General features: G+C 40.9%; 1 protein-coding gene and 1 long non-coding RNA gene across 2 annotated transcripts in view; one reads left to right on the top strand and one right to left on the bottom strand.

Annotated features, from left to right (window-relative positions):
* Nucleotides 1-6,684, bottom strand: part of FGF6 (fibroblast growth factor 6) — a 20,306-nt gene extending 13,622 nt beyond the window's left edge. The window contains exons 1-2 of the mRNA XM_069101482.1: nt 5,895-6,684; nt 3,803-3,906 (exon numbers count right to left, since the gene is read on the bottom strand). Of these exons, the coding sequence (XP_068957583.1) occupies nt 3,803-3,906; nt 5,895-6,243 (453 nt within the window). The 5' untranslated portion in view covers nt 6,244-6,684. The remainder of the gene's footprint in view (nt 1-3,802; nt 3,907-5,894) is intronic.
* The window catches only part of LOC138171930 (uncharacterized), a 615,043-nt gene that overhangs the window by 129,834 nt on the left and 458,807 nt on the right, over nt 1-26,402 (top strand). The window lies entirely within an intron of this gene.

The raw sequence follows: 26,402 nt of genomic DNA on the forward strand, positions 1-26,402 counted from the left end.
CCTTCCTTCCTTCCTTCCTTCCTTCCTTCCTTCCTTCCTTCCTTCCTCCCTTCCTTCCTTTCTTTCCTCCTTCCTCTCATTTCCCATCCCCATCACCCCTTTCAGCTTTTGGGGAAATGTCAGTCTCCATCATCCTAGGAGAAATCCCAAACCTCTGGGTACAAATAGCAGCCTTCCTTGTTGAAAACCATTTTGCTGTTCCAGCTGGGAATCCAGAGTGAAGCAACTCTAGGAGCTTGAGGAGAAATAGTTAGAATGAAATCATCACCCAGCAGGAGCCTTCCTGGCTCTGAGATCAGTCAGGCAATTGTTTTTTTAGATTGTGATAACAACCTCTGAGGCCCCTAGTTTGGTAATGCTGGGTTGGGGAGGGGAATAATGGGGGGAGGTTAGACAGACCACCTGGTCTCCTGCCATACCAACTGTCAGCTGCTGTCAGCGCCTGGGACACAGGCTCTGTAGGGCCCACGTTCCTATCTGAGTGGCTCTCCCATATAGCTTAGAAGTCTGAGTAAAGGTGGGGGTTGGGAGGGAATCTCATATCAGAGAAGAAGCTTTCGTGAACCAGTCTTCTCTCTGGCCAAATGCCATGGGGAGAGGAGAATTAAGGGTTTGGAGCTTCCCACAGGGATTCTCCCTTTTCCTCTGGACTCTCACCATTTAAGAATAGTACTTTTTATAAACTTGTGTGCCCCTTTTAAAGTTACCTACCTCATGGTGTGTAATGAGGATATGCACATGTTTTATATGTCTCTAGTAGTGGGAAATTTCATTAATTTAGTTCTGTTTTCCATTTGTGTTTTCTAGGTTCTTTTCTTTCTTTAAGCCTTTTCTCTTTAAAATCTCATATACTTATCCCTTTTCAACCTCTCTTCCTGGGTAAAAATTTGAAATTTGTTATTAAAATTCTTCTCTCTGTCCCCTTTTTCCACTTTCAACATGCCTTCAGCTCTCTGCCAAGTGCCCTTGGGAGAGGGCATTATGATATCTTAGAGGAAAGTATGTGTAATTCAGTAATAAGTGAGTTCTCAGTGAATGTGTTATCTAATGAACTTAAAATGAAAAATTTTTAATTAAACTATTATCCGGAAGCTTCTAACTTGGGAGACAACTTGGTGTGGTGGATAGAATGTTGAATTTCAAGTTATAAAACCCTGAATATAACTCTGACCTCAGTCTCTTATGAGTTGTGTAATAATGAAGAGAGATTTTTCCCTCTCTGTGTCTCTGTTCCTCAGCTGTAAAATGAGTGTCCCTTCTACCTCTTTATCTATAGATAGTCAAGCTGATTGGGAAAGTATTCTAGGGTCCTTGAAATAATTCCATAAAGGTGGCTGCCTATTCTGCCTAGTGGTGAAACAGAGGCAGCAAGGCAGCACGCTGGAGTACCAGGCTTGGAATTAGGAAGAGCTGAGTTCAAATACAGCCTCAGACATTTCATTTCTGTGTGACCCAGGGCAAGTCACTGGATCTCCATTTGCCTCATTTTCCTTTACTGTAAAATGAGGATAAATAACAGCACCTACCTCACAGGGTTGTTTTAAGGATCAAATAAGACACTTGTAAATGCTTATCACAAAACCTAGCACCATAGTAGGTGCTAAATAAATGCTTATTCCCTTCCTTTAGTTTTCTTCCCCTAAGTTCCTTGTACTAAGTCTTTTGGGAGATTCGTAAATTAGATCACTACTTACTCCTTGAAAGCAGGAAAAGATTGTTTCATTTTTGTCAGTGCCCTTTGCAAAGTGCCTGACGTAGAGTAGGCTCTTAATAAAGGCTTATTGATTTTTTGTTTGATGTATGGTTGAAACTGTTCTGTCCCACGCTCACTCTCAGTGGTTACTATGTTTAAGAATTCCTGTTGTAATACTTTGCTCTTTCTCTCCCACTCTCCCCATCCCCCATTCATAATGGTAAGAACCTTCAAACAAGGTAGATGACCATCAAAAGACACCCATCCCCTTATCTCCAGAAAAGACTTCCCTGAAACAATCCTGGACATTGGAAGACTGGCCTTTGGTCAAACCCACTCTAGCATTTACCAACTTTCACCAACAAAATTGCTTTTCCCAAATCCTCCCTTAAATCCCTCTCTTTAACTTTCAAAACCCCTTCATCCTGGTTTGTCTCCAGCAAAGGTAGAGGACTCATTTCTTGACACAAACTAACAATCTGTATTTCTTGAAAACTGCTTTGAGCTAGTTGTTGTCCTTGGGTTTAATGATTTCACTTCTTTAACCTTTCCTAATAGGGACTGTATATTAGTGGACTAGAGTGAGAGCAGAACATGCTTGGAATGTGAATATGGTAAGCAGTAAATCCTAGAATCTCACAGGGAAAAAGGTCATCAAGCTCAACTCTCACCTATTGACATAAAATAAACCTTTCCCTCTACCAAAATGCCAAGTATTTCTTTCCTAAGAAATGGTGATTTTAGGGGAGGCTAGGTGGTACAGTGAGTAGAGTGCCGGCCCCAGAGTCAGAAGGACCCGAGTTCAGATCCAGCCTCAGACATCACACACACACACACACACACACACACACAAACTAGCTGTGTGACCTTGGGCAAGCTACTTAACCCCAATTGCCCTCCAAAAAGCAAAAAAAAAAAAAAAGGTGATTTAAAAAAAAAGCATTGGAGCGGCTAGGTGGCACAGGGGCGGCTAGGTGGTGCAGTGAATAGAGCACTGGCCCTGGAGTCAGGAGGACCTGAGTTCAAATCCAGACTCAGACACTTAACACTTACTAGCCTTGTGACCTTGGGCAAGTTACTTAACCCCAATTGCCCTGCCTTTTCCCCCTCCAAAAAAGCAAAATAAAAAAAAAAGCATTAGTATCACTAATTAAGTAATAAGGAGAATGATACTACAACCTGGGAATCAGAGAATTTGGACCCGGGTTCAAATTCTTTCACTTTCTGCTTAGTTACCTTAGTTGAGTCACTTCTACTTTCTGGGCCTCAGTTTCCTCATTTGTAAAATGAGGGGGTTGGTCTATATGACCTTTGAGGCCCCTCCAGCTCTAGATCTATTAACCATGTGGGTCTCAATACCCCAGATCCATTGGAATTCAACCTCTTTCCAACCACATCATGAAAGCAGAGACTGTTTCATTTTTTCTCTTTGTATCCCTCCCAGAACATGCACAGTGCCAGGTACATATTGGGTATTTAATAAATGCTTATGGGTTGATTGTGTTGAACAAGAACTGCTGTACCTCACCAGCCATTTTGGGGGGAAGGAGCAGTCAAATAACTTTAGGTCATTTCTGTAAATCTCTCATAAAATGTGAGAAATAGCAGGTCTTAGTTCCACAAACCCTATTCCTACTTTAGACTGTTTGCCCCACCCAAAGCAGTCTGGGAAAAAAAAAGATGGAGGAAGAAGGTTTTTCCCTCATTAGGGCTCCCCAAATTCCTACAGACTCTGAAGGGAGAGAAAATTAAACAGAAGAAACAGGATCATTTGGTCTTTACTTAGACCCTAGAACGGGGGTTTTCAACTAAGAGTCCATGGATAGATTTTAGAGGATTCATGATCTTTCATGGGAAAAATATTTGATAACTATTTCAATATAATCACTTTCCTTTGTAATCCCATGTATTTTATATAACGCATTTAAAAACATTATCCTGAGAAGGAAACCATAGACTTTTCTAGACTGTTACATTTTTTTTTTTAATGAAGACCCTCTCCTTTTCCCTCCCCTGCAACTTCCTGAGAAACTTATTCATTATGATTCCCATTCATTTGCAGAGCTTCAGAAGAATGGGAATAGTAAAGAAAAGGCTCCATATACTCACCGTCCCATATAGTCTTCCTTTACTGTTCATGGCCACAAAAAGAGCACTTCTTACCCCAAACAGACTCACTACACCTCGGTCCACTGTGGAAATTTCCAAGAGACCTAAATAAAAAGGAAGGGTGGTGACATTAAACTCATAGAATGCTTCTGGGGGAACGGCCTTTAGAGGCCCCTTACTCCAATGCCCTTATTTGACTGAAGAAAGAAAAAATTGAGACCTAATGAGAAGGAGCAGTTTGGTCAAAATTATTAAGAAAGCGTTGGGGCAAAACCAGAATGGGAACAAGGACAGATCTGACTAGAACCTCTGAATTTAGGGGCTTAAGGAGGACATCTAATTCATGCTTCTCTAACTTCAAGATTGTTTCAAATCTTGGTCTTCCAGAAAAGCTACATGTTAATCACCTCTCCCACCTCCATTCTCCCTGAATCTTACCCAGTTCCCCCTGCCCCCCTCTTTATTATATAGACCTCTGGAAAGAGTGTGGAGTAGTGAATCAAGAACCTGGGTTCAAGTTCTACCTTGGACAGATAACCCTTTGCAAATCCCTTAATCTCTCAGTGTCCAAGACAACTCCCTAAAATTGAGTTATATTGGATGTGCAGTCCTGCATTGCTAGAGGGAATTTCCTCAAGGGAAATCCCTGGACAGAGGAGATCATCAGTTCATTTCCCAATCACAGCATTCCTTAGTGCCAGTTCTTTCCTGTGTCTCAAAGCCCTTGACAATCCAGAAGTATTTTCTGGTGTCTAACCCAGAGAGTTCAGCAATCTAGCCAAACATCACCACTGTACTTAATTTAATTTGTGGCCAAACAAAATCAGTCCTTACTAGGAGAGGACCCACCAGTAGGAAGGTCTGTGTCTACCTCATTGACATTTAAAATCTAGCCTCTCCCAAGATGTCACTCGCCCACAAAGAGACCATTTCTTGAATCAGTGTAATGTAGGAGAAAGATCACTGAAACTCCTTTCTGGGTCTCAGTTTTCTCATCCCTAAAATAAGGGAGTTAGACCAGATATCTAAAATCCTTTTAGAGATTTATAAGATTTAGACCTGGAAGAAACCTTAGACATCATCTATTCTACTCTCATTTTACAGATGAACAAACCAAGGCCAAGAGGGATGAAATGACGTGCTGGACACAACTGGTGAGTAGTCAGTGACAACTTCAAACTCCAAGGTTACATGAATTGGCTGGTCTGATCTCAGACTGGTCTGCTATAATCCTTAAAACCTCAACTTGGTTTCCTCAGTCTGTTCTCCTCCCCCCAGGTCCTGGAATCAGGATAGTTGACCCTCTCCCTCTCCAACACCTACCACTAGTATAACATTTTAGAAAGAACAGATGGGTGAGAAAAGAGGAAGGGGGTGGGATAGGGATTTTGGAGGACCCTTGGCTAGACATTGCACACTGCTTTCCTTTCCTCCTCTGTGGAGCAAAACCTTTTTTAAAAAATAAGCTAGGTTCTAATTTGGTCTAAGTATTCCTGACACATACCCACTCCCTCATGGTTTCCAAAACTGAAGGAACTCCAGGGATCTTAATAAAGTAATAGATAGGACTTTGCTAATCCTGTGGAGATAATTAGTAACAAAAAAAAAAGCCACTCATACAGTACTTTACAAAGCACATCCCTCACAACCACTCCATGAGGTAAGTAGTGCCAGCAATATTATCCTTATTTTGCACTCAGTTGAGTAAACTGAATATCCATAGCTATGCAGCTAGTAAGTGTGGGAGCCAAGATTCAATTGCAGTCTCTGCCCATCTCCCAGGCCCAGGCCAGTATTCTTTCTCCTGCACTACACTGTTCCTCAGGTGCTCAAGGATGAAGGTGAGAGGCTGTGAGGATCATTGGCCAATCACTTGCCACCACAAAGGGTCAGACTTGAATGGGGGGCAGTGGGAAGGAAAGTGGAAGAAGAATGACAAGAACCCCGCCATGCACCCTTTTTATACTATATACCCCCAGACTCCAGCAAGCTTCCTTCCTTTGTCTCACCATAGGGGCACACTATTTTCCCCCACCCTTCTCTCCCAGGCTTCTTATTTCCCAACCACCCCACCAGAGGCCACTGCACTTACTGTAGGGATTCTCCTCATGGGTCCCACTGATCCTGCCATCTGGGGGCACTTGGAGGTGAAAGCCAATGCCCACATTGCAATACAGTCTCCTCTGCCTCTTGATTCCCAGCAAATAGCCACTTTCCCAGTTACTGCGGGATAGCCCACCAGGCAGTCCAGCCTGGGGCTGGGACCCCAGCAGCGTTCCCCAGCCCCTTTCCAGGAGCACAGGTTTGGCCAGGCCACCCACCAGCGGCCAGGGTACCGGCATGCCAGCCAGAACACCCAAGAAGATGAAAGCCCACAGCGTGCCCCCGAGGTAACCTCTTCCTGCAGGCATAGTGATGAGTAGCTTCTGTGGGAAGGCCATCCACCTTGCCTCCCAGGCACGTGGTCAGAATTAATGGCCCTAAAAATACCGCCCTTCTTGTTTTTCTCCCCTCAGCATGGCCGCAGGGGCTTATTTTTGGAAGGCAGACTACAGCTCCTGACATGAAACCAAAACCTGCCTCAGGCACTCGCGCTGGGAGCAAAGGGACCCTGGCTGAGCTTCTGACGATGGCGGAGACCATGGCTCAGAGACTGTCTCCGGCTCCCTCACTCTATCCTGCTTGGAGGACAATTATATTTTATTTGACCTATCTTTAGAGTTCAGAAACCCAGCCCTCCTCTATACCCATCATCACCCTGACGTCAACTGGCCGAGGTCACTTATCCAGAGCTGTAACATTAACCTGCTCTTCGGCCCTGGCTCCCACCCCCTGCCCTCCCCCAAGGGATGTTGAGAGCCAACAGAGACTGTCATGCATGTGAGCTATGAGGCTGGAATGAAGCTTGAAGGAGCATCCCTGGAAAGGGGACAGTTGGGAGGCAGGGTGGGGAGGGTTTGGTAATCAGAAAGAGAAAGAAGCAGTGAACGACCAAAATTGGGTAGTTTGGCAAAGTCTGGTTGCTTATTTCAAGGTGATAGGATCCAAGTGAGAGTTAGAGCTCAACCCTGGGCCATAAGAAGGCTGGTGATAATTGTGACCCTAAGTAGGGCATCAGTGAGGAGTTCTCATCACAGAAGTTGGGAGGGAGTGGGGAAAGATGTTTATGAATTAAACTATTTATTTCCCAGGGAGGAAGGGTTCCTGAAGGGCCTTGACGAACCAAACCTACAGAGCAGAGAGAAGTAGGGTCTTGGGTGGAAAGGGATATTCCTGAAAGCAGGAATGCCTCGTGGTTGTGAAAAACCAGACACTTTTCTAAAAAGTGGAAGAGGGACACTACTAACTTTGGGTATTCTGCCCAGTGGCTTGAATTGATGGTGACTTTGTCCAGCAGAGTTTGCAATCCCCGTTACACCAGAATGACCATTCTCTAATGGTATGATCTAGCCCACTCCCTTGGCTATTTAATGCATCTGGATGACTGTATCCTCAATCCCTAAGTCTCTTTGCTTCATACTGCAGGCAATAGCCCCAAATCCTTCTCACTCTATCTTTAGATTTCTTCTCATTTGACTCCCCTACACCTCTTGCTCGTATCTAAACCCAAAGTCCATTTTTCCTAATAGACAACTACCAGATTAAATTAGACTGTTTGATTTAGTAGAAAAAGCAGAAGTCAGAAAATCTAGGTTCTAAGTAGCTGTATCAGTAACTAGTTATGTGATCTTGGGCAATCTATTTCATATCTCTGGGCCTCAGTTTTTTCAGTTATTATAATGAAAGGAATGGAAATTAACTGAAATCTCATATATCACACAATAAATTCCAGATTGACAAATCATCTAAAAAATTTTTAAAATACACCTTTAAAAAAAATCTAGAAGACAATGCACTATTATATCTTTCACAATTGTGGAGAGGAAATAAAGCCTCAACAGACTTTGACTCAGGGAAAATTATAATAGATTAGATGACTTTGATTATATGAAAAAAATAAAGCAATTTCACAACAAAAAGCAATGTAGCCAGAATGAAAAAAAAAACTGAGAAAAATTGCATTAAACACTTCTGATAAAAGTCTGACAACCAAAATGTATAAGGAATGTATAAATACTTATATATGTACATATATCTGGGGAGTGGAGAGGCACTAATATCTGGGGAATCAGCAAGGGGGACAGTCTGTACAAAGATGCAGATAGGACTTACAGTTTTGCATGTGAGGAACAGTCAAAAGGCTGTTGTATTGAAGAATAAAAGGGAATAATACACAATAAACTTGACAAGGTAGATTGGCACTGATTTATGAAATGCTTTAAATGCCAGACAGAAAAATTTGCCTTTGAACCTATAGGCCAAAGATATGTTTCTTAAAGAAGAAATAAAAAATTTCAATAGTCACATGAAAAAATGTTCAAAATTTTTAATAGAAAAAAATCAAAACAACTTTGAGATGCCAGTTGATACCCATCAATTTGATGGGACTGATGGAGCAATGGGACCCTTAAAAATGATCCTTGAACTTCCCCACAAATTTCAACAACACACTCCCTGATGTTTCCCTGAGGCATCCAGCCCATCCCTGTATAATCCCATTAACTACCTTTTTATTGTGGCCCTCCTTGTCTGCACCTGGCACCTTGTCAAGCACCAGGCTACTTGCCACTCCTTAATTGAAACCAGATCTTCCCATAGTATTTCTGTATAAAATATCAATCTTACCCTCGTCAAATGCACAGATTCCTTGCAAATCTGGTCCACTTGTATTGGCAGCACAAATACCCCAGACTCACTAAGAATCTTGCCCAACCAACCAGTGTCTTAATAAACTTGTTACTTGGACTGAAAGAAGGCTTGAGTGGTTGAATTCTTTCAAGGCAGACCCCTACCTTGTACCCTTGCATTTTGGAATTCCTAGCATCCCTGGACCACAACAAAGTTAATAAAAATACAATGAAATTCAGTGCTTGTGCAGCTGTGTTAAACACACATGTGGTTGTACAGCTGGTAGAGTTGTGGATTAGTCTTGCCTTTCCAGATAATATTCAGGGGGTGTGCTAGAGCTAGTTCAAACCAATTTACAAGAGCAGATTATTAAATTTTCAGTTCAAACATTTAGATTCAAATCAGGGCTTGATTTATTGTTCTGTTGATTGTCTATACTTAAGAAAGTGATAATTTTAAGGAGGGAGAACAATTTCAGCTGAAGACAGTAGGAAGGGTTCATCGGGGAGATGGTGCTTGAGTTTAAATTTGAACAACTATTGCTCCATAAAACACCTGAAATATAAGGTTAAATTTCCATTATATTTAATTGTCATTTATAATATTGTTTCTGCAATGAAGATCTCTAGGAATATGTCTCTTCTCCTTCCTAGCAACATTGTGGGAATATAGGTTCCAGGAGGTGAGAAGGAAGGTTAGATAAACCTGGGGCCTTTGTAAACTCCTCTGTTGACTACAGCTGCATGAGAAGGCACTTCTGTATTAATATCTCACATTTACATAACACTTTATGAACACATCATCTGATCACCTACCCATCTCAAAGAGGCAGCTGGAGTAAATGTGGTGATTTCTATTTTGCAAAAGAGCAAACTAAGGGGAATAGATGACTCTCCCAATGTTATATAATCAATCAATAAACATTTATCAAATGCCTACGTTGTGCCAACACAGAACTAAGCACTGGAGATACCAAGAATGATAAAAGACAGTCCCTGCTTTTGAGTAGCTCCCAATCTAATGGGGAGACTGATGAAGTTAGGGGTACCATAAAATGATGACATATATGGTTAGGGGTACTTAAGACCCCAAAATACCACCATGCTGGGTCCTGCTGAATGAATTCAACTCAAGCCTTCTCTCAGCCAAAGAAAAGCAAAGTTTATTAAAAGTTTCACCTTAATGGGTAGACTCTTAAGGAGCCTCAGTATCTGTAATGCTTGTACTGGACAAGCAGGCCAGAATAATCTGACACAGAATAAGTCTGTGCTAGATCATTCTCCGGCACTCTCACACCTGGTGGAGGCAAGATGGGGTCTTATATATAGAAAGGTTGTGGGAAGAGTCTAGGGGTGGTCTAGGGGAGGAGTTTGGGGAGGGTCTTCAGGAGAAGTCTACCAGGTCAGACTTCAGTAATAAAAGATTAAGGTGGGAAGTAGCTGGAGGCTACCTGGAGATGAGACAATGGATGATTTGGGAAGGATCAAGGGTGGGGACTAGCTGGATATTGGAGGGCTGGACTAGTAACAAGAGATTTGGGTCAAGCCACAACAAAGGCTTATAACCTCAGGCAAAGCCCTCCTCAAATGGGAAGATTCCATCTGAGTTCAAGGGGGTTCCCAGAGCCTGTACCTCATCAAGACAACATGCAAATAACTGTACAAATAAGCTGTATATGGGATCAGTATGGAATAATCAACAGAAGGAAGACACTAGAATTTAGAGGGATATCAAAAGATTTCCTGTAGAAAGTAGGATTCTTGTTGGGACTTGAAAGCAAGGCCTTCTGATCTCCATATCCAATTTCTTATCCATTATCAGTAGTTCTTAATCTAAGGTCTCTAAATTTGGTGTCTGGTTTTTTAAAAAATATTTTGATAACTGTATTTCAATATGCCCGGTTTCTTTGGTTACTGTATGTGTTTTATTTTATGCATTCAAAAACATTCTGAGAAGCATCCATAGACTTCACCATGTACCCCAAAAGGTTAAGAACCCTTGCATTACACAATGGCCTCTGAGATCTCTGTTAAGTTAAAGGCAAATTTCCAAATGTTATGAAGTAGTGGGATAAAGGGGGAAGGGAGTGAATGAGAGCCTTCAAGAAAAAGAAAAGAGGGAAGTGAATACAAAATAATAATAAAAAGCATTTACTAAGGGTATATTAGGTGCTGGGCATTGCATTTAGCACTAAGGATACAAACTGAGAAGGCTGTCCCTTAAGAACTTACATTTTAATAGGAGAAGACCACTATTATTATATATATATATTTTTTAATTTTTTTATTCTTTAATTTATTAATTTGTTTGTTTCCTTTTAGTTTACAGGATTCAATTCCACAATTCCTTGAATTTCACATTTTGTCCCCTTCCTTCCCCTCCCCCTCCATGGTGGCTTATAATCAAGTATAGGATCTGTAAATACTTTCACATTATACATTGGTCAGGTTATAAGGATGGATTGTACCAGCTGGAATGAAAAATGGTAAAGAGGACATAAAATCAAATAAGAGAACGAAAAAGATCAGGTATTTTGCTTCCACCTGGATATAAATTTAGTTCTTTCTAGTTCTTTCTCTGGATGCACATTTTTCTCTCCATCATGTGTCTTTTGGGATTGATTTATATCCCTGCATTGTTGAGAAGAGTCCAGTCTATCAAAGTTGGTCATCACACATACGTTGTGTCTGTAATTGTGTACAAATTTCTCCTGGTTCTACTCTTCTCACTCAGTATCAGTTCTTTTAAGCCTCTCCAGGGACTATTATTATATATTATATTATAATATTATTATATTATATTATTATAGGGGAGTGGTGGCCATGTAGGCAAGACTGATTTGATTTGGGAAGCCACTCGCTCCAGGAGTGGAACCAGAGGACAATTGATTGACTCCTCCCTGAAAGGCTGTGTTGATTTGATCACTGCTCTCAGATTAGGGGTGGGGGGGCAGGTAAGGGAAGTGAGTTCCTGGTCCCAGGGAGAGTCTTGAGGCATGCCATGAAGTTGACTAGAGTCAATCTAAGACTCAGACTCAGATTTTATTCATGGATCATTTGGAAGCTGAGCTTTCATAAGATGTGGACTGTTTCAATTTGACTATGACTTTTGTGAAAGATGATTTCAGTCTCACATCTAACAGGATGTTTCTGCCTAAGTCTTTCCCAAATGATGTTTGCATTATATAATATCCAATATCACCATGTAATAGAAATAATACTGGACTTTGGATGAGAAGAGCTGGGTCCCAGTATTAATTCTTCTGCCACTGATTAGTCTTATAATCTTATGCAAATCATACTGATATGGTTTGGGGTTGCTGGGAACCCTGATGACATAGTTTGGGGTTGCTAGGAATCCTGAAGTGTCAAGGTACAGGGGTGGTCTGCTGGAATGAATTCATGCACTCAAACCATCTTCCAGTCAAATGATAAGGTTTATTGTAAAGCCAATAGAAGGGTTAGATTCCTAGTGAATCTGCAACTTAATGGAAGATCAAGAAAATGCCTAAATAACAACCCTGCAAATTATTTTATATCCTGATAAAGTTTAAATATTAAACTCATAGCAGATCATAGTAATAGTTATATTAAGTTACTGAAAAATGTTTTAAGTTCCATTTTTGTCAGAAATACACTTGTGATTCTTTTGTATTGAGCATTTCCTTTTTTGCATAGGACTAACCCACCTATTTCATTTCACTCATATTGTACTTTTGGTACCTTTTCACTCCTACCCTTTGTTGGGGAAAACCTAGACTGAACCAAAATCTACTAAACCATAAGTAAAGTGATATCCAGGACATCAGATTCGGGGTTTGCCAAGCTCAACAGTATGAAGAACAGGTGACTGTACCTTCTCCTTAGAGGCAGGCTCCTCCAGGACTGAATCCATCCTTTGGGACCAAAAACAGTGAGCTTTTGAGATTCTTTTTCCATCTGGCAAATTTAGCTTTTTAAGGCATTCTTCTCCTCATTGGCTTTTTGAGCCTCTTTTGCCATTTAAGTTAGTCTATTTTTTAAGGTGTTATTTTCTTCATTCAGGCTGTAGACTCTCATTTCATAATTTTCTTGCATCATTCTCATTTCTCTTCCCAATTTTTCCTCCACTTCTCTTATTTGGTTTTCAAAATCCTTTTTAAGCTCCTCTATGGCCTGTAGTCAGCTCATATTTTTCTTGGAAGCTTTTGGTGCAGGAGTTTTGACTTCACTGTCTTCCTCCCATTCCATGCTTTGATCCTTTTTGTCCCCATAATAGAAGTGTAAAGTTGGATTGCTCTGCTTGGTTTGCTTCCTTTGCTTGCTCATGTTGCCACTCAATTACTTGACTTTTGAGCTTTTTGCCACAGTAGGACTCTGCTACCAGACAGGGGAGCTTTCATCCCAAACGCTGGGGTTTTCTCAGCTGCCGAGGGTATTAGTTGGGTGCCCTCTCTGAAGCCTCCACACACTCTGGCAAGTTGGTCACATACCCACTCTAGACCACAATCCAGATCCAAGCAGGTTAAAGCAAGAGCTATTACCCCTCAGACTGGTCACTTGGTCCCCTATAATCTGCAGGCCAGGAGCTGAAACTGCCACGTGGGTGTGGCTGCATGGTCGAGGCACCTCAATGGCTTCTCCCTCCAGGGGATAAAGTCCGATGCACTCCCAAAGTACCGGATCCCAAAGTCCACACTGCACTGACCTCTCACTTTGTCCTTTGCATCTATGTGTTGATAATTCTGGAAACTGCCACAGCTGCTGGTGATCTGAAGTCCCTCCAGCCAGCGGCTGGTCAGGCCTGCCCTGAGGCTAAAACCTCGGGCTTGCTGGGGGCTGATTCAGCTCTCAGAGTGCTGTGCTGGCTGATTCCTGCTGGCCTGCTGGGCTGTCCTCAGGGGGAGGTTAGCTTCTCTGTGTCATTTTGTGGGTTCTGTAGCTCCAAAGTTTGTTCAGAGTCACCTTTTACAGGAATTGGGGTTGGTGGGGGCTGGAGCCTCGCAGAAGTCCTGTTTCTACTCCGCCATCTTGACTCCGCCCCACTACCATTATTTTTATCACCATTACACATGGTATTATGAGATCTTGTAGATTAGTTCATGGCATCCTCTTGATTCCGGCATAACTAAATGCTCTCTTATGATTATCTAAGAGGCCTTGCTGCTATTTTTCCAATTCCTTTCTTTTGGTGATGTTGTCAGGAACCAACATGAAACATCTCACCTGTACCTTCCCGGAGACACACATTCAAGGTCCTTCACCTGAACCAGAGATGACCAACCCCAGATCAAGATGAGGCCAAGTCCCTAAAAGGGGAAGGAGAGCCAAGAGAGCTGGGTCAGCAGGGTCACACTGAGGTCCTTGAGGCTGCTGGGCATATGTTGTGATGATGGCTGTTAACATATGCAGGAGGAGGCAGCTCAGATTCCTAAGATATTCTGAAAACCAGTAATAGCTTCAGTGCTGTCCCCGGTTATGTCGTCCCCAGTTAAATATAAAACTTAAGTAATTTGTTCTATTAAAAAAGCCTGAGTCTTATTTTTATTAGGTGACATGGTAAAGCCCTGCTTTAAATCAGCCACAAGACCTGTCACCATAGCAATACCACTGTGCACACACACACGCAAACTCAGACACATACATACACACACACATCTCCCAAGGGTCTAATTAAGTGGACAACTGCTGGGGCTTCTTGATTTATTGGGTTTTCACTTGACCCTTCTCCTGGGGCTTAGGAACCCCACTAAAAAGGAAATACTAAAGGGGGAGACAGGTAAAAGTGGGGTCTTCTCCTTACTGCCTCCTTTTCCCTATCATAACCTGGTGATAATTGGGACTTGTCAAACACACACTCTTCCAGGATAAGCCAAAAACTGGAGCATTTTTTGGTGGGAAAAAAATATTGATTCTATAGGTTCTTTCCTCATCCAGAGTCTCTCTTCTCAAAAGGTTTACCTTTAAATTGGAATGACCAATTTTTGAGATTATAGAACCTGGCATATTAGGTTTGAAAAGGACCTCAGAGGTCCTCTAGTTCACCACATATCTGAGCAGGAATCTTCTCTTCTTCCCTATCCCCTCCCCTTCTTCTTCATCTTTCCATCAAAGATAGGAGCCAACATTCTCCAATTGTCATGGAAAAAGGATGCCTGATTTTTTAAAATAAGAAATTGTTTTGCTATTGTGATGTTGCTATGGGCAAATCATGCACTTGGCAGGTTTCCCAGGTGATATTTGCAATACTACAGAAGCTTGAATCTGGCTCCTGTCCTGCTTTCTGCAAGACTACAGGAAATCAGCTGTTGCTTCAATTCATTAATTAGCCATCGAAAGAGCTCTCCTCTATGCCTGTGTGCATGCAGCTAAACCTGCCAAGCCATGAGCTTAAAAGAAGCTGGCAAGGCGACACGCTCACTGGCCCAGGTTCCTGGTTCTAGGGGGATGAAAATGAAATGCTCCCTGGAAATACTGGAAAACTATGAAACAATCTCTGTGACTCATTGCCCCTATTCCCCAAGTCTGGGACCTCCCCTTCTCAATCATGATCCTGTATATTTATATTTTTATACAACAAATTCCACTTTGTGAAACCACATGGTTTATTAGACACAGGAAAATCGTAAGAAAATTACCTGCTCTGTGTATAATTGATATCACATTGCTTGCCTTCTCAAGGCGTGGGGGAGGGAGGGAAAGAATTTGTATCTCAAATTTTAAAAAATGAATGCTAAAATTTTTTTAAAATGTAATTGGGAAATATTTAAATAAATAAATAATTTTTTTTTTTAACATAAAGAAAATTAAGTGTTCTCCTTCCATGGAAAGTTTAGCCATCTATAGAGTAGGAGTGATCCTGGTCCTTCATGAAACTCATGAGAGGGAGCTTTTTTTTTTTTTATTTTTTTTTTTTTAATGAGAGAGAGCTTTATGTACAGCAGTTACAGTGGGGCTGAGTTCTGGAAAGGACCATTAGAGAAGGAATCAAGCATTTACTAAGTCCTTCTACTGGGGAAGGGGTGGGATATGAAGCCATCTCCCAAAGCTTTTCCCCAGCCTTCCTCATGGGGGGTTGGAAGAATAGTTCTAAATCACTTGCCCCAATGTCTGATGATCGTGAGAAAGGTGAAGGGAAAATTTACCTGCCTGGGATCCATCTAGAGTCGTCTCTGTAAGTTGGCAAGTGGAGTTTGTAGGAGAAGTGCAGAGAGATGAACAGGTTTTCAGTCTTCTTACCAATCACTGAAATTTCACAACAGTCAGTTGGACCCCAAACCATGCTTGCCTCTTTTAAACAGTACTGCAGCACCCTTACTGCCTTGGTGGCCTCAGCTCCTTGGTCACTAGGCCTTGATACAGTAGGTGGTGTCTGGGCCAGCACTGCAGCAGCAGTCATCACCATGGTCCCCTTGATGCTACTCATTTTCCTCTTGGTTCTGAGTTCCTGGACTGAAGGGCTGAAAGAAGAGAGGAAGAAGACAGCAGCATGTAGCTTGGCATGGTCCATCACCATAGCTCTGTCCTCTGCCTGGTCTGGGGTTCCCATTTCCCTGGAACTCTGCGCAGGGCTAACTTTGATTGCTTAGATGGGGGAGAAATTCATGAGATCTTTGGAAAAGTTCCACTGTCTCTCTCTTAGTTCCAGACTGCCATGACTTTGGCCCTAAGACAGATAAGGAGGTAACTGCTTATACTGTGAAAAATGGTTTTGCTTCTAAAATCTCTTTTGCTATTTGATTAGAACAAAGTCCTGGGTCTCTCCATTGTAATATCATTTGAGGTATTTCAAAAGGGAAAGTATTGCTTTTATTGATAGCAACAATACAAGGAGTCATGACGCTTCTTTTTTTTCTTCTTGGAGAGGTCCATTGGCACAGGGGGAACATCACTAAATTTGTCAAGTCACAAGGCTAGATTTAAATCTTAGCTCTGTCAATTTGGCAAACTCACAAAATGAAGGCAACAGAATAGAAGACTAATGATCCAGGTAGGTAGCACTGTGGATAGAGAACTGAGCCTGGAGTCAGGAAAACTTGAATTCAAATTCAGCCTCAGGCACTTGCTAGCTGTGTAACCCCGGTCAAGTCATGTATAACCTCTGTCTGCCTCAGTTTCCTCAACTGTAAAATGGGGATAATAATAGTACCTACCTCACAGGATTATTGTGAGAATCAAATGAGATATTTGTAAAGTACTTAGCATGGTGCCTGATGCTTAATAAATGCTTGTTTCCTTCCTCTTCCCCTAAAATCCTTTCCAGTTCTCAATCCTTTTATGTGTCATGCATGCATCTCTCATGAACTTCAAAGGACCTTCAGGATCACCCCTCCCCCCCAATCTATAGGTACAATCACATAAAACTCAGTTTAGTTCCATCTTATTTATAGGCTTGTTTTCAGTGTTCTTATAATTCTTTTCATGTGCCTACATTTGCCTGCCCCACTAACCCATGAGTTCCTTCGGTTCAGGGGTTGTATCTTTTCATCTCTGACTTGATGACCTCTTTATTTTTTTAAAAATAAGTTTTATTGGTGTGTTTTAATTTTACATTACTTTTACAGATTATTTCCTCTTCCTGAGAGATCTCTTGGAACAAAGTAAAACGAATAATACAGTGATCTCAGTTGAAAATGTATGTGATATTTGATGTCTGTGTCATGTACCTCTCTATTTAAAAAAAAATTAACAGAGATTTATTTTCTTTGTCTCTCATTTTTTTGCATCATTGGGGAAAAAAGAAAAACAAAACTTTTTGTAAAAATATGAATAGTCAAGCAAAACAAATTCCCTCAAAATAAAATCACCTCTTGATGACCATCTTGGTTGTCTTATGTTTAATGATAATTAAATCTTCATGTAGATAATATCAAGTTTTATATATCCAGTCCTAGTATCTCTCTGGTGTTCTAGACTGGTGTGACCAATTGCTTAATGGACATTTCAAACTGGAAATCTATGGGCATCTTAATCTTAACATGCCCTCATCAAACTCACTTTTCTTCCCTATTTCTGCTGAAGGCACCATCATCCTTCAAAACACTCAGGTTCACAATCACAGAGTCATTCTCAACTCCTCATTATCCCTCACCCCACAACTAGTTGCTAAGTTTTGTTAATTCTACCTCCACATCTTTTAAAATCATTCCTTTCTCTTCTTGTTAGCCTAGTTCAGTTTCCCCAAAATCTCTCACTGAACTATTGCAATATCCTTCTAATTGGTCTCCCTGTGTCAAGTTTATCTCCTTGCAAATCTATCCTCCACATAGCTGCAAAGTGATTTTCCTGAAGTACAGGTCTGACACATCATTGTTCTACATTAATATATATATACATACATATATGTGTATATGTATGTAATATAGATATATATCCACATGTACAAAAATACTCATAGCAGCTCTTTTTGTGGTGGCCAAGAATTAGAAAATGAGGGATGCCCATCAATTGGGGAATGGCTAAACAAGCTGTGGTATATGAATGTAATGGAATATTATTGTGCTATAAGAAACAATGGGCAGAAAAACCTGGAAAGACTTACACATGAATTGATGCTGAGTGAGTAATAAGCAGAGCCAGGAGAACATTTTACACAGTGACAGCCACATCGTGCGATGATTAACTCTGATAGACTTATCTCTGCTTAGCAATGCAAGAATCTAAGACAACTCCAAAAGACTCATGATGGAAAATGCTGTCCACATCCAGAAAAAGAACTATGGAGTCTGAATGTAGATCAAAGTATAGTATCTGCTCTCTCTCCCTCTTTTTTTGTTCCTTCTTCCTCATGGTTTCTCCCATTGCTTCTAATTCTTCTTTACAACATAACTAATTTAAAAATATTTAATATGAAAAAGTTTAATAAATATACATATATAATACACATACATAAAATATATACATATATACATTTATAGATGTGTGTGTATATACATATATATGTATGTATGTAGGAGACTCCTTACCTCTAGGATCAAATAGAAATTCTTCTATTTGATATTTAAAGCCCTTTATTACCTGGTCTCAACTTACCTTTACAACTGTGTTAGGCATTACTTTCCTGAAACTGAAGCTCAAATACTTTGACCACATAATGTGAAGGTGGGACTCGTTGGAAAAAAGATCCTGATGTTGGGAAAGATCGAAGGCAAAAAGAAAAGGGGATGGCAGAGGATGAGATGGATAAATAATGTCATGGAAACAATGGAGGTGAACTTGGACAGACTTTGAGAGATATTAGAGGACAGAAGAAGAGAAGTATAATAGTCAGAAAAAGGACCTGGAGTGCTCTGGTTCACTGGGTCACAAAGAATTAGACACGATTGAACAACTGAACAACAAAAACAAAACTATAGATGACTAAATTTTTTTTTGGCCTTTTTTTTTGGAGGGCAATTGGGGTTAAGTGACTTGCCCAAGGTCACACAGCTAGTTTTTGTGTTAAGTGTCTGAGGACGGATTTGAACTCAGGTCCTCCTGACTCCAGGGCCGGTGCTCTACTCACTGTGCCATCTAGCCACCCCTAAAAACAAAACTATATTGTAACCTAATAGCAGCTAGATAGTGCAGAGGATAGAGTGCCAGGTCTGGAGTCAAGAACACTTGACTTCAGATCCAGTCTTAGACACTTACTAGCTGTACTACCCTGGGCAAGTCATTTAACCCTGCTTGCCTCAGTTTCCTTGTCTATAAAATGAGCTGGAGAAGGAAATGGCAAACCACTCCAGTATCTTTGCCAAGAAAATCCTGAATGGGGTCACAAAAAGTAGAACACAATTGAAGTAACTGAAAAAGAACAAAATTGTAACCTAATTGGCCTTGCTTATCTCTCATCTCTGCCTAGAAATGCTTATCATTCCCAGTTTACCTCTAAGAATCCCTTACTTCCTTCAAAACTCTTCTCAAGTACCATCTTCTATATTAAGCCTTTCCTGATTCCCCCCAGCTGCTAATGCCTTACCTTCAAAATTATTTTGTATTTAATCAGTCAATCAATTTATCTATAAACACTTATTAAGCATCTACTATGGGCTAGGCACTGTGCTGATCACTGAGAATATAAATGTAACAAGGTTTGGAGAACTAATTGGTGCCCTGGGATTTTGTAGTTCACAGGAACAAACATTGCCTCTCTCAGGTGTGAGAGACATTTGGAGCTATCCGAGCTCAAAGGGAGACTTGAATCATGCCCAGCAGTTCTTAAAGGGACATATGCAGTCTGGGAAGGGGAATCTGGTCTGGGGTGTCCAAGGAGGACTAGCTTGTCTACCTTTGGTGTCCACCTGGCACTCAACTCTTAAAGCTTTAGCATGTGCAGTGGCAGGTGGGCTAAACCAGGTTGAGAACAAGCAAGGGGCCTCAGACCCGTCAGTGATTTAGGAGGGGGGCTACCGCAAGCATATGAAGACATCCCCTGGCTGAATGGGCAGATGAGAACAACAGAAGACATATAAAACCGGTGGTGTGGAGAGCTTAGAGCTTGGCCAAGCATCAAAGACCCCACCAAGGTCCTCCCCTGCACCCCAGGCCATCTCCAGTTGTCCTGACTTTTGTCTTGCCACTGGGTTTCAATGACTCTGGAAGAGACTGAGGTTGAGGGCTTGGTGCGACTCACTTAAATCCAATTCATCAACTGTGCTGTCATTGGTCTTCTCCGAAAATGAAGGCGAACCACCACCACGACAGGCTGTGAGATAGCTTTAGAAGAAGTTTGAATACTGAGCCACTGAAGTGGCGGTACGGAGACAGCAAGCAGCTTCAACCCTGTTTTTATGAGCGGAGTCAGAAAGAGGTTCTGGCGAGGAGGCATCAGAAGAAAGGAGAAAGGGAAGGAAAAAATGAAAGGAGGGCTGAGGGAGTAATAAAGGAAGACCATTGGGTCCCTGTGGGCATCTTAGAGGAGACACAGCTCAAAGCTCTATGAGTAGTTGTACACACCACTTCAAGGACTGAAGGAAGTTCAGAAAAAGACTAACTCTCCCCCAATTTTCCCTTTCTGTACCTGTCCAGAAACAGATACTGCAGTACACTCTGTCTGCTTCTTTTAACTACGTATTTCCTGTACCCTGATTTTTGCCTCAAACATTTAGAGGTTAAGGGTGAGCTAAAGATAAACAAAAATTTAAATCAGAGTAGAGAACCAAACTCCTTTCTGAATATTAGGAATTTTCGTAAGGGATGGAGGTCTATGAGCTATTATGGTTGAATTAATAGCATCTCTTTTGATAAAAATAGACAAAAGGACCACATAGATTTGGGGCATTTTATGATGCTTCTAGGCTGGAAGAGTTCTAATTATTTTTTTAAATTTATTTACTTACTTTTAGTTTACAACATTCAGTTCCACAGTCCCTTGAGTTCCAAATTTTCTCCCCCTTACTCTCTTCCCTCCCATGGTGGCATACAATCAAATATAGGTTGTACAAATATCTTGGCATTAAACATTAGTCAAGTTGTAAAGAAGGATTATAACCAATGAACAATGAGAAAGAAGGAACAAAACAAAACAAAAAAGAGAGAGAGCCAGTAATTTGTTTCAGTCTGCATTCAGACTCTGTAGTTCTTTTCTCTGGATGTGGATATCCCTTTCCATCTTGAGTCTTTTGGATTTATCTAATAACCTGGCATGGCTGAGAGTGAGAGGGTGTGCTGATTAAGTTAGAGAGAAAGATGGTAGAGAGGGAGGGTTTGTTACCAGAGAAAAGATCACACCTAAAACTACTCCAAAAGAGAGACAAAAGAAAAACAAAAACTTTTTGGATCTGGAAAGAATTCTCTGTCCCTATCCACAGGTATGGAGGGAGCACAGAAGATTAAGATAAGTTGTAGTTTTATAAATTTGACTCATTTCTCTACAGATTTGAGAAAGGAGGCCTTTATCAGAGACACTTGCTGCCAAAATTTTCACCCCAGCTTTTTGATTTCCTTCTAATCTTGGTTGCATTGATTTTTTTTTTAATTTTGCTTTTTTTTTTGGAGGGGGGAAGGTAGGACAATTAGGCTTAAGTGACTTGTCCAAGGTGACATGGCTAGTAAGTGGTAAGTGTCTGAGGTTGGATTTGAACTCAGGTCTGCCTGACTCCAGGGCCTTTGCTCTATTCACTGGACCATCTAGCTGCCCACATTGACTTTGTTTATCACTAGAACTTCTAAAGCAGGAGTTCTCAACTTAGGGTCCCTCTCCCCTCACAGCAGGGAATTTATGAACTTGGGTGGAAATTACATATTAATTTTTCTATTCTCTAACTGAAATTGGGCATTTCCTTTAACTATGAATGTAGGTAACTTAGGCTTCACCAGATTCCTTATGGTTCACAAAAAGTTTAAGGACTCCCTTTAGAGAGAAATGTCTTGATGTCATATGCTCGGAAGAAGAAGACAGTCCACACAGTTCTTCTATGTATTCTATTTGGCTAACAAAGCAAATTAGTTACTTATATGCTGAAAATCTGAAATCTTGTTTACCTTCCAGGGGGAGAGCCAAAATCATAGGGTGGTAACAGTGAGCCTCAGGAGAGTGTATAGGACTCTGTGCAAAAGAGGAATTCCTTGGAATATCAGAGGGTTGTCTTGTTCGGAAGCCCAAGTTCAGTACCATTCCAGAGGAAATTGATGGGTTGTTCATATTTTGGGTCTCATAAATCCTTAGCATCTTACATATTTTCTGCCCTATGTCCAATACCCACATCTTTCATTGAGTGCCCATGTGGGACTTGTAGACTCTGTTACCCACATTTGGGGAAAGCTACATACAAGCTTTATTTTGGAGAGGATGCTAGATTAACTCCAGGAGAGGGACTCTTTCTTCAAACATAAACTGACCCTACAAGGGGTCAACCCCTAGAATATGACCTAGTCTGCATGAACCTAAAGACCTTGGAGGGGCCCTGAATTGTGTGTGCTGTATTATTGTACACATTTTACACATGAGTAAATGGAGCTTCAGAGAAATTAAAACATGATTGAGACCAAATAGTATGTATGGGAGCTGAGCTCTCAGCCAGATATTCTGACTCCAAAATTTAGTATTCTTTCCTTTAGAATATACCATAGGGACCAATATGAAATCAGATTGAAAGCTTCAAGGTAAGACTTCTCCAGGGAGCTAGACAGCATGTTTCTGTGGGAGAACCTACAATCCTTAAACTTTTCCAAGGTCAGAGGCATCTAGTGGGCATGATGGATAGATTCAAGAAGACTTGAGTTCATATTTGGCCTCAAATATTTACTAGCTGTGTGACCCTGGGCCAATCACGTAACTTCTGTTTGCCTCAGTTTCTTTGTTCAGTGGGGTAATAATAGCACCTAGTTCCTGGGGTTGTTTTAAAGATCAAATCAAGATATTATGTGTAAAGTGCTTAACATAGTGCCTGGCACGTAATGGGTACTCAAACAAATGCTTGTTTCCTTTTTTCCAAGGTGGGGAATGAAGAACCATGGAGGAACCTCCTGGATACTCTTCCTAGTGACTTGGCCGTACGGGAATTTGTCTTTTCCACTGGGCAGAAGCTGTCCCACTTTGATAGCTATCCTGCTTCCCAAGCTCATCCCTTTGCTGAATTCCTCTTCACCTGGCATCTCATGCTGTCTATCCATGCCTGTCTCTCTCCCTTCCTCCAGCCACCTGTTACATTTCCAGTTCTGGAGGGCCAGCCAATTGCTAGAGAATCACAACATGAGGCTGATTGCCAGGGATGGAGAAAGTGACTTTCTCCAGTCTCAGAAATGTAAAGGACTTTGGCTCCATTCAGAGTTTTGTGGTTTCTCAGATTTGCCTTCTCTCATCATTAGCTAATAATACCTCTTACTCACTGGGGCAGCCATGTGCCCTGCCAGCCACCTTGCAAAGTTATGTAATGATAATAACTGAAATTGATATAGGGTTTTAAAGTTTGCAAAGTGCTCTTTAGACATTACCTCATTTGAGTCTTACAACTCTGTGAGATAAGTACACTGGATATTATTATTCCCATTTTACAGATGAGGAAACTGAGACTAAAAAAGAAAGAACTAAGCTACGGCTATTATCAAATCTTGTTTAGGATGTGAAAATACTTGATCTGTTTCATTCAGTTGGCATCTACTACAGGAAAGGCAATGTATGAGGTCCTGAGAATAAAAAGATGAAAAATAATTCAGTCACTATCTTCAACTAGCATGCAGTCTGCTCGAGGGATATGCATGTACAGCTATCTATAATATGAGATAGAGTATAATGAGGGTAAAGGAGAAATCTAGGCAAAGTGTTCCAAGAAAAGTTTATGGGTAAAGTTTGCATGAGCTGATGCAGAAGGAAGTGAGCAGAACCAGGAGAACAACATATACAATAACTACAATAAGGTAAAAGAAAGTAATACTGAAAGATATTCAAACTCACATTAATGCAATAACTCAACTTGACTCCAAAGGAGCATGTAGTGGATCGTAGGCAAATAGAGTGGTATGGTATGTTAGTGGCATATTAGTTTCAGTCAACTCTGTTACAGGGGGGTTTTGAGCAATTGTTGGTGTACTGAGACATGGTAGAAATGTGTGTAACAAAAAAATCAACAAAACTTTTCTGTTGTTTTTGTTTAACTAAGAGGGAGCACTTTCAGTTTGGAAAATGGAACAAGACTTTATGGAAGAAGTGAAAGTTGGTGAAAAGAGGTGGAAGGAGTCTTAAAAGCAAAGAATTTTAATAGATGGAAAACGGAAGGTAATGCTTTCCAAATATGGAGGATGACCTTCAAATGCATGGAGTTAGAAGGTGGAGATTAAAAATCACTTCCCTAATCAAAAATTTTCAGGGGTTCCTTATTATTATATCCTTATTATAAAATAAGGCCACCATAATCTACCTTTGTCTTCTTTCTAGCCTTATTTCACATGAATCTGATGCACTTATTTCACACTAATCTCATGTACTTTGCATTCTAGGCAAACTGTGCTATTAACTCTTTTTGATCAGGGAAGTGGTATGATCAGATTTATGCTTTAAAATTATTTTGGGAGCTGGATAAAGGATGAATTCCAAAGGAGATAGATTAGAGATAGTGAGACTAGTTAGAAGGCTATTATAATAGTCCACAGATGAGAAAGGTCTGAAATGGGTTGGCAATATGAATCAAGTTTGAGAGATATGGAGAATGGTTAAATATGAGGAATGAGGGAGAGATGAGGTTTTGAACTTTGAACAGAAATAATGATGCTTGGACTAGAGACAGGTTTTTGTGGGAAGGGAGGACAGTTAACTCATTTTTAGATATATTGATTATGATATTTTGGCAGGATATCTAGGTGGCAATATCTCGTAGGAAATTAGGGATTCTAAAGTGGATTCAGGGTAGAGATTGGGGTTAGATATATGAATTTAGCACAGTGCCTTGCATATGGTAAATATTTAATAAATATTTTTGAATGGGATTGGATCAGCACTGTATAGAGGTAATGACTGAACCCTTATGAGAATTTGAGATCTCCAAGGAAAAAAATATAGAGAGAACACAGACAGAAGAAAGAAGAGGACAAAGTTTTGGGGGCCATAATCACACTTTAGTAGCAGAACAAGACCAGTTCTTCTTCACAACCAGTGAAGGAGACTGGTAGGAAGAGAATCAGGAGTGATAAATTTTTTTTTAAGCAATTGGGGTTAAGTAACTTGCTCAAGGTTACACGGCCAGTTATTTTGTGTGGGTGCCAAGTATCTGAGGCCGGAACTGATCCTGGGTCTCCTGACGCCAGGGCCGGCGCTCTTACTGCACCACCTGGCCGCCCCAGGAGTGATAAATTTAATAGAAGCCAAGAGAGGAGGAGAAAGTCTTCGAAATAAGGAGGTAGTAAGTAGTGCCAAATACTGCAGAAAGGTCAAGGAGAATGAAGGATGAGGAAAGGCCATTGGATTTAGCAATGAAGAGCTTATTGGTGACATTTGAAAGAGCAATTTTAGTAGGGTAGTCAGGTGAAAGCAAGATTGCAAGGGAATGAGGAGTGAGTAAGCTGTAAGAAAGTAGAGGATGAGTGTATATGGGATTTGTTTTAGGAGCTTGGCAGAGAAGGGAAAGAGAGATATAGGATGATGGCTTGATGGGATGGAACTGTCAAGGGAAGAATTTTTCAAGATATGGGAAACCTGAGAATGTATGTAGACAGTGGGGGAAGGAGCCATTATATACGAAGAGATAGAAGAGAAAGGAAATGACTAATGGCCCTGGCTTGACCTTGGTATCTGCTTTCCCGGAAATGTTTAAGAATAATACTCATCTGTCAGGGCTGGATGAAGTATTATCCTTTTGGGAGGTAGGGAATGCCAATGGTGGTTGAAGGAAGAGAAAGACTCAGTTTCAAAGCACTTAGCATTTACTTTTGTGACTGGAGCAAGTAGGGGATGGAAGTAGGGACCAAGTTGGCTCTGGGAAAACAGGACACAAGAAGTTTTCTCCTTTTTTGAAGTTCTGGCTACTGCTAGGGGTAGAGGGGAAAAAGTATGCTTCCAGAATAAAGCCAGAATCTCGGCTGTGGGAGGCAAACTAAGCATGGAAGCAAGCTTAGTATTATTCTATATAGTTACACAAGCAGTTCCCAAGCTGTGTCTTGAGTGGATGCTGTGATTGGGACCCAGAACTATCTATACTGTGAGGTAACAGAGAAAATGACCCAAGGAGTCTGTCCTCTGACCGCAACTCTTATTTGGTTTGATCTTACATAATTTATCCTTGCCCTATGCTTAATAATTGTGTCTCTACCAATTAAGCAGACCTTTATATAGATAGATAATAGCTCTATATAGATATATAATAGAAAGATAGATACTAGATATAAATCTAGAGAGATATAGATCTATCTATATCTCTATCCATCCATCCATCCATCCATCCATCCATCCATCCATCCATCCATCCATCCATCCATCCATC

Source organism: Petaurus breviceps, unplaced genomic scaffold (genome assembly GCF_028583685.1).
Source record: "Petaurus breviceps papuanus isolate PSGF00001 unplaced genomic scaffold, PetGlider_PUasm1.0 470, whole genome shotgun sequence".
Taxonomy (NCBI): domain Eukaryota; kingdom Metazoa; phylum Chordata; class Mammalia; order Diprotodontia; family Petauridae; genus Petaurus; species Petaurus breviceps.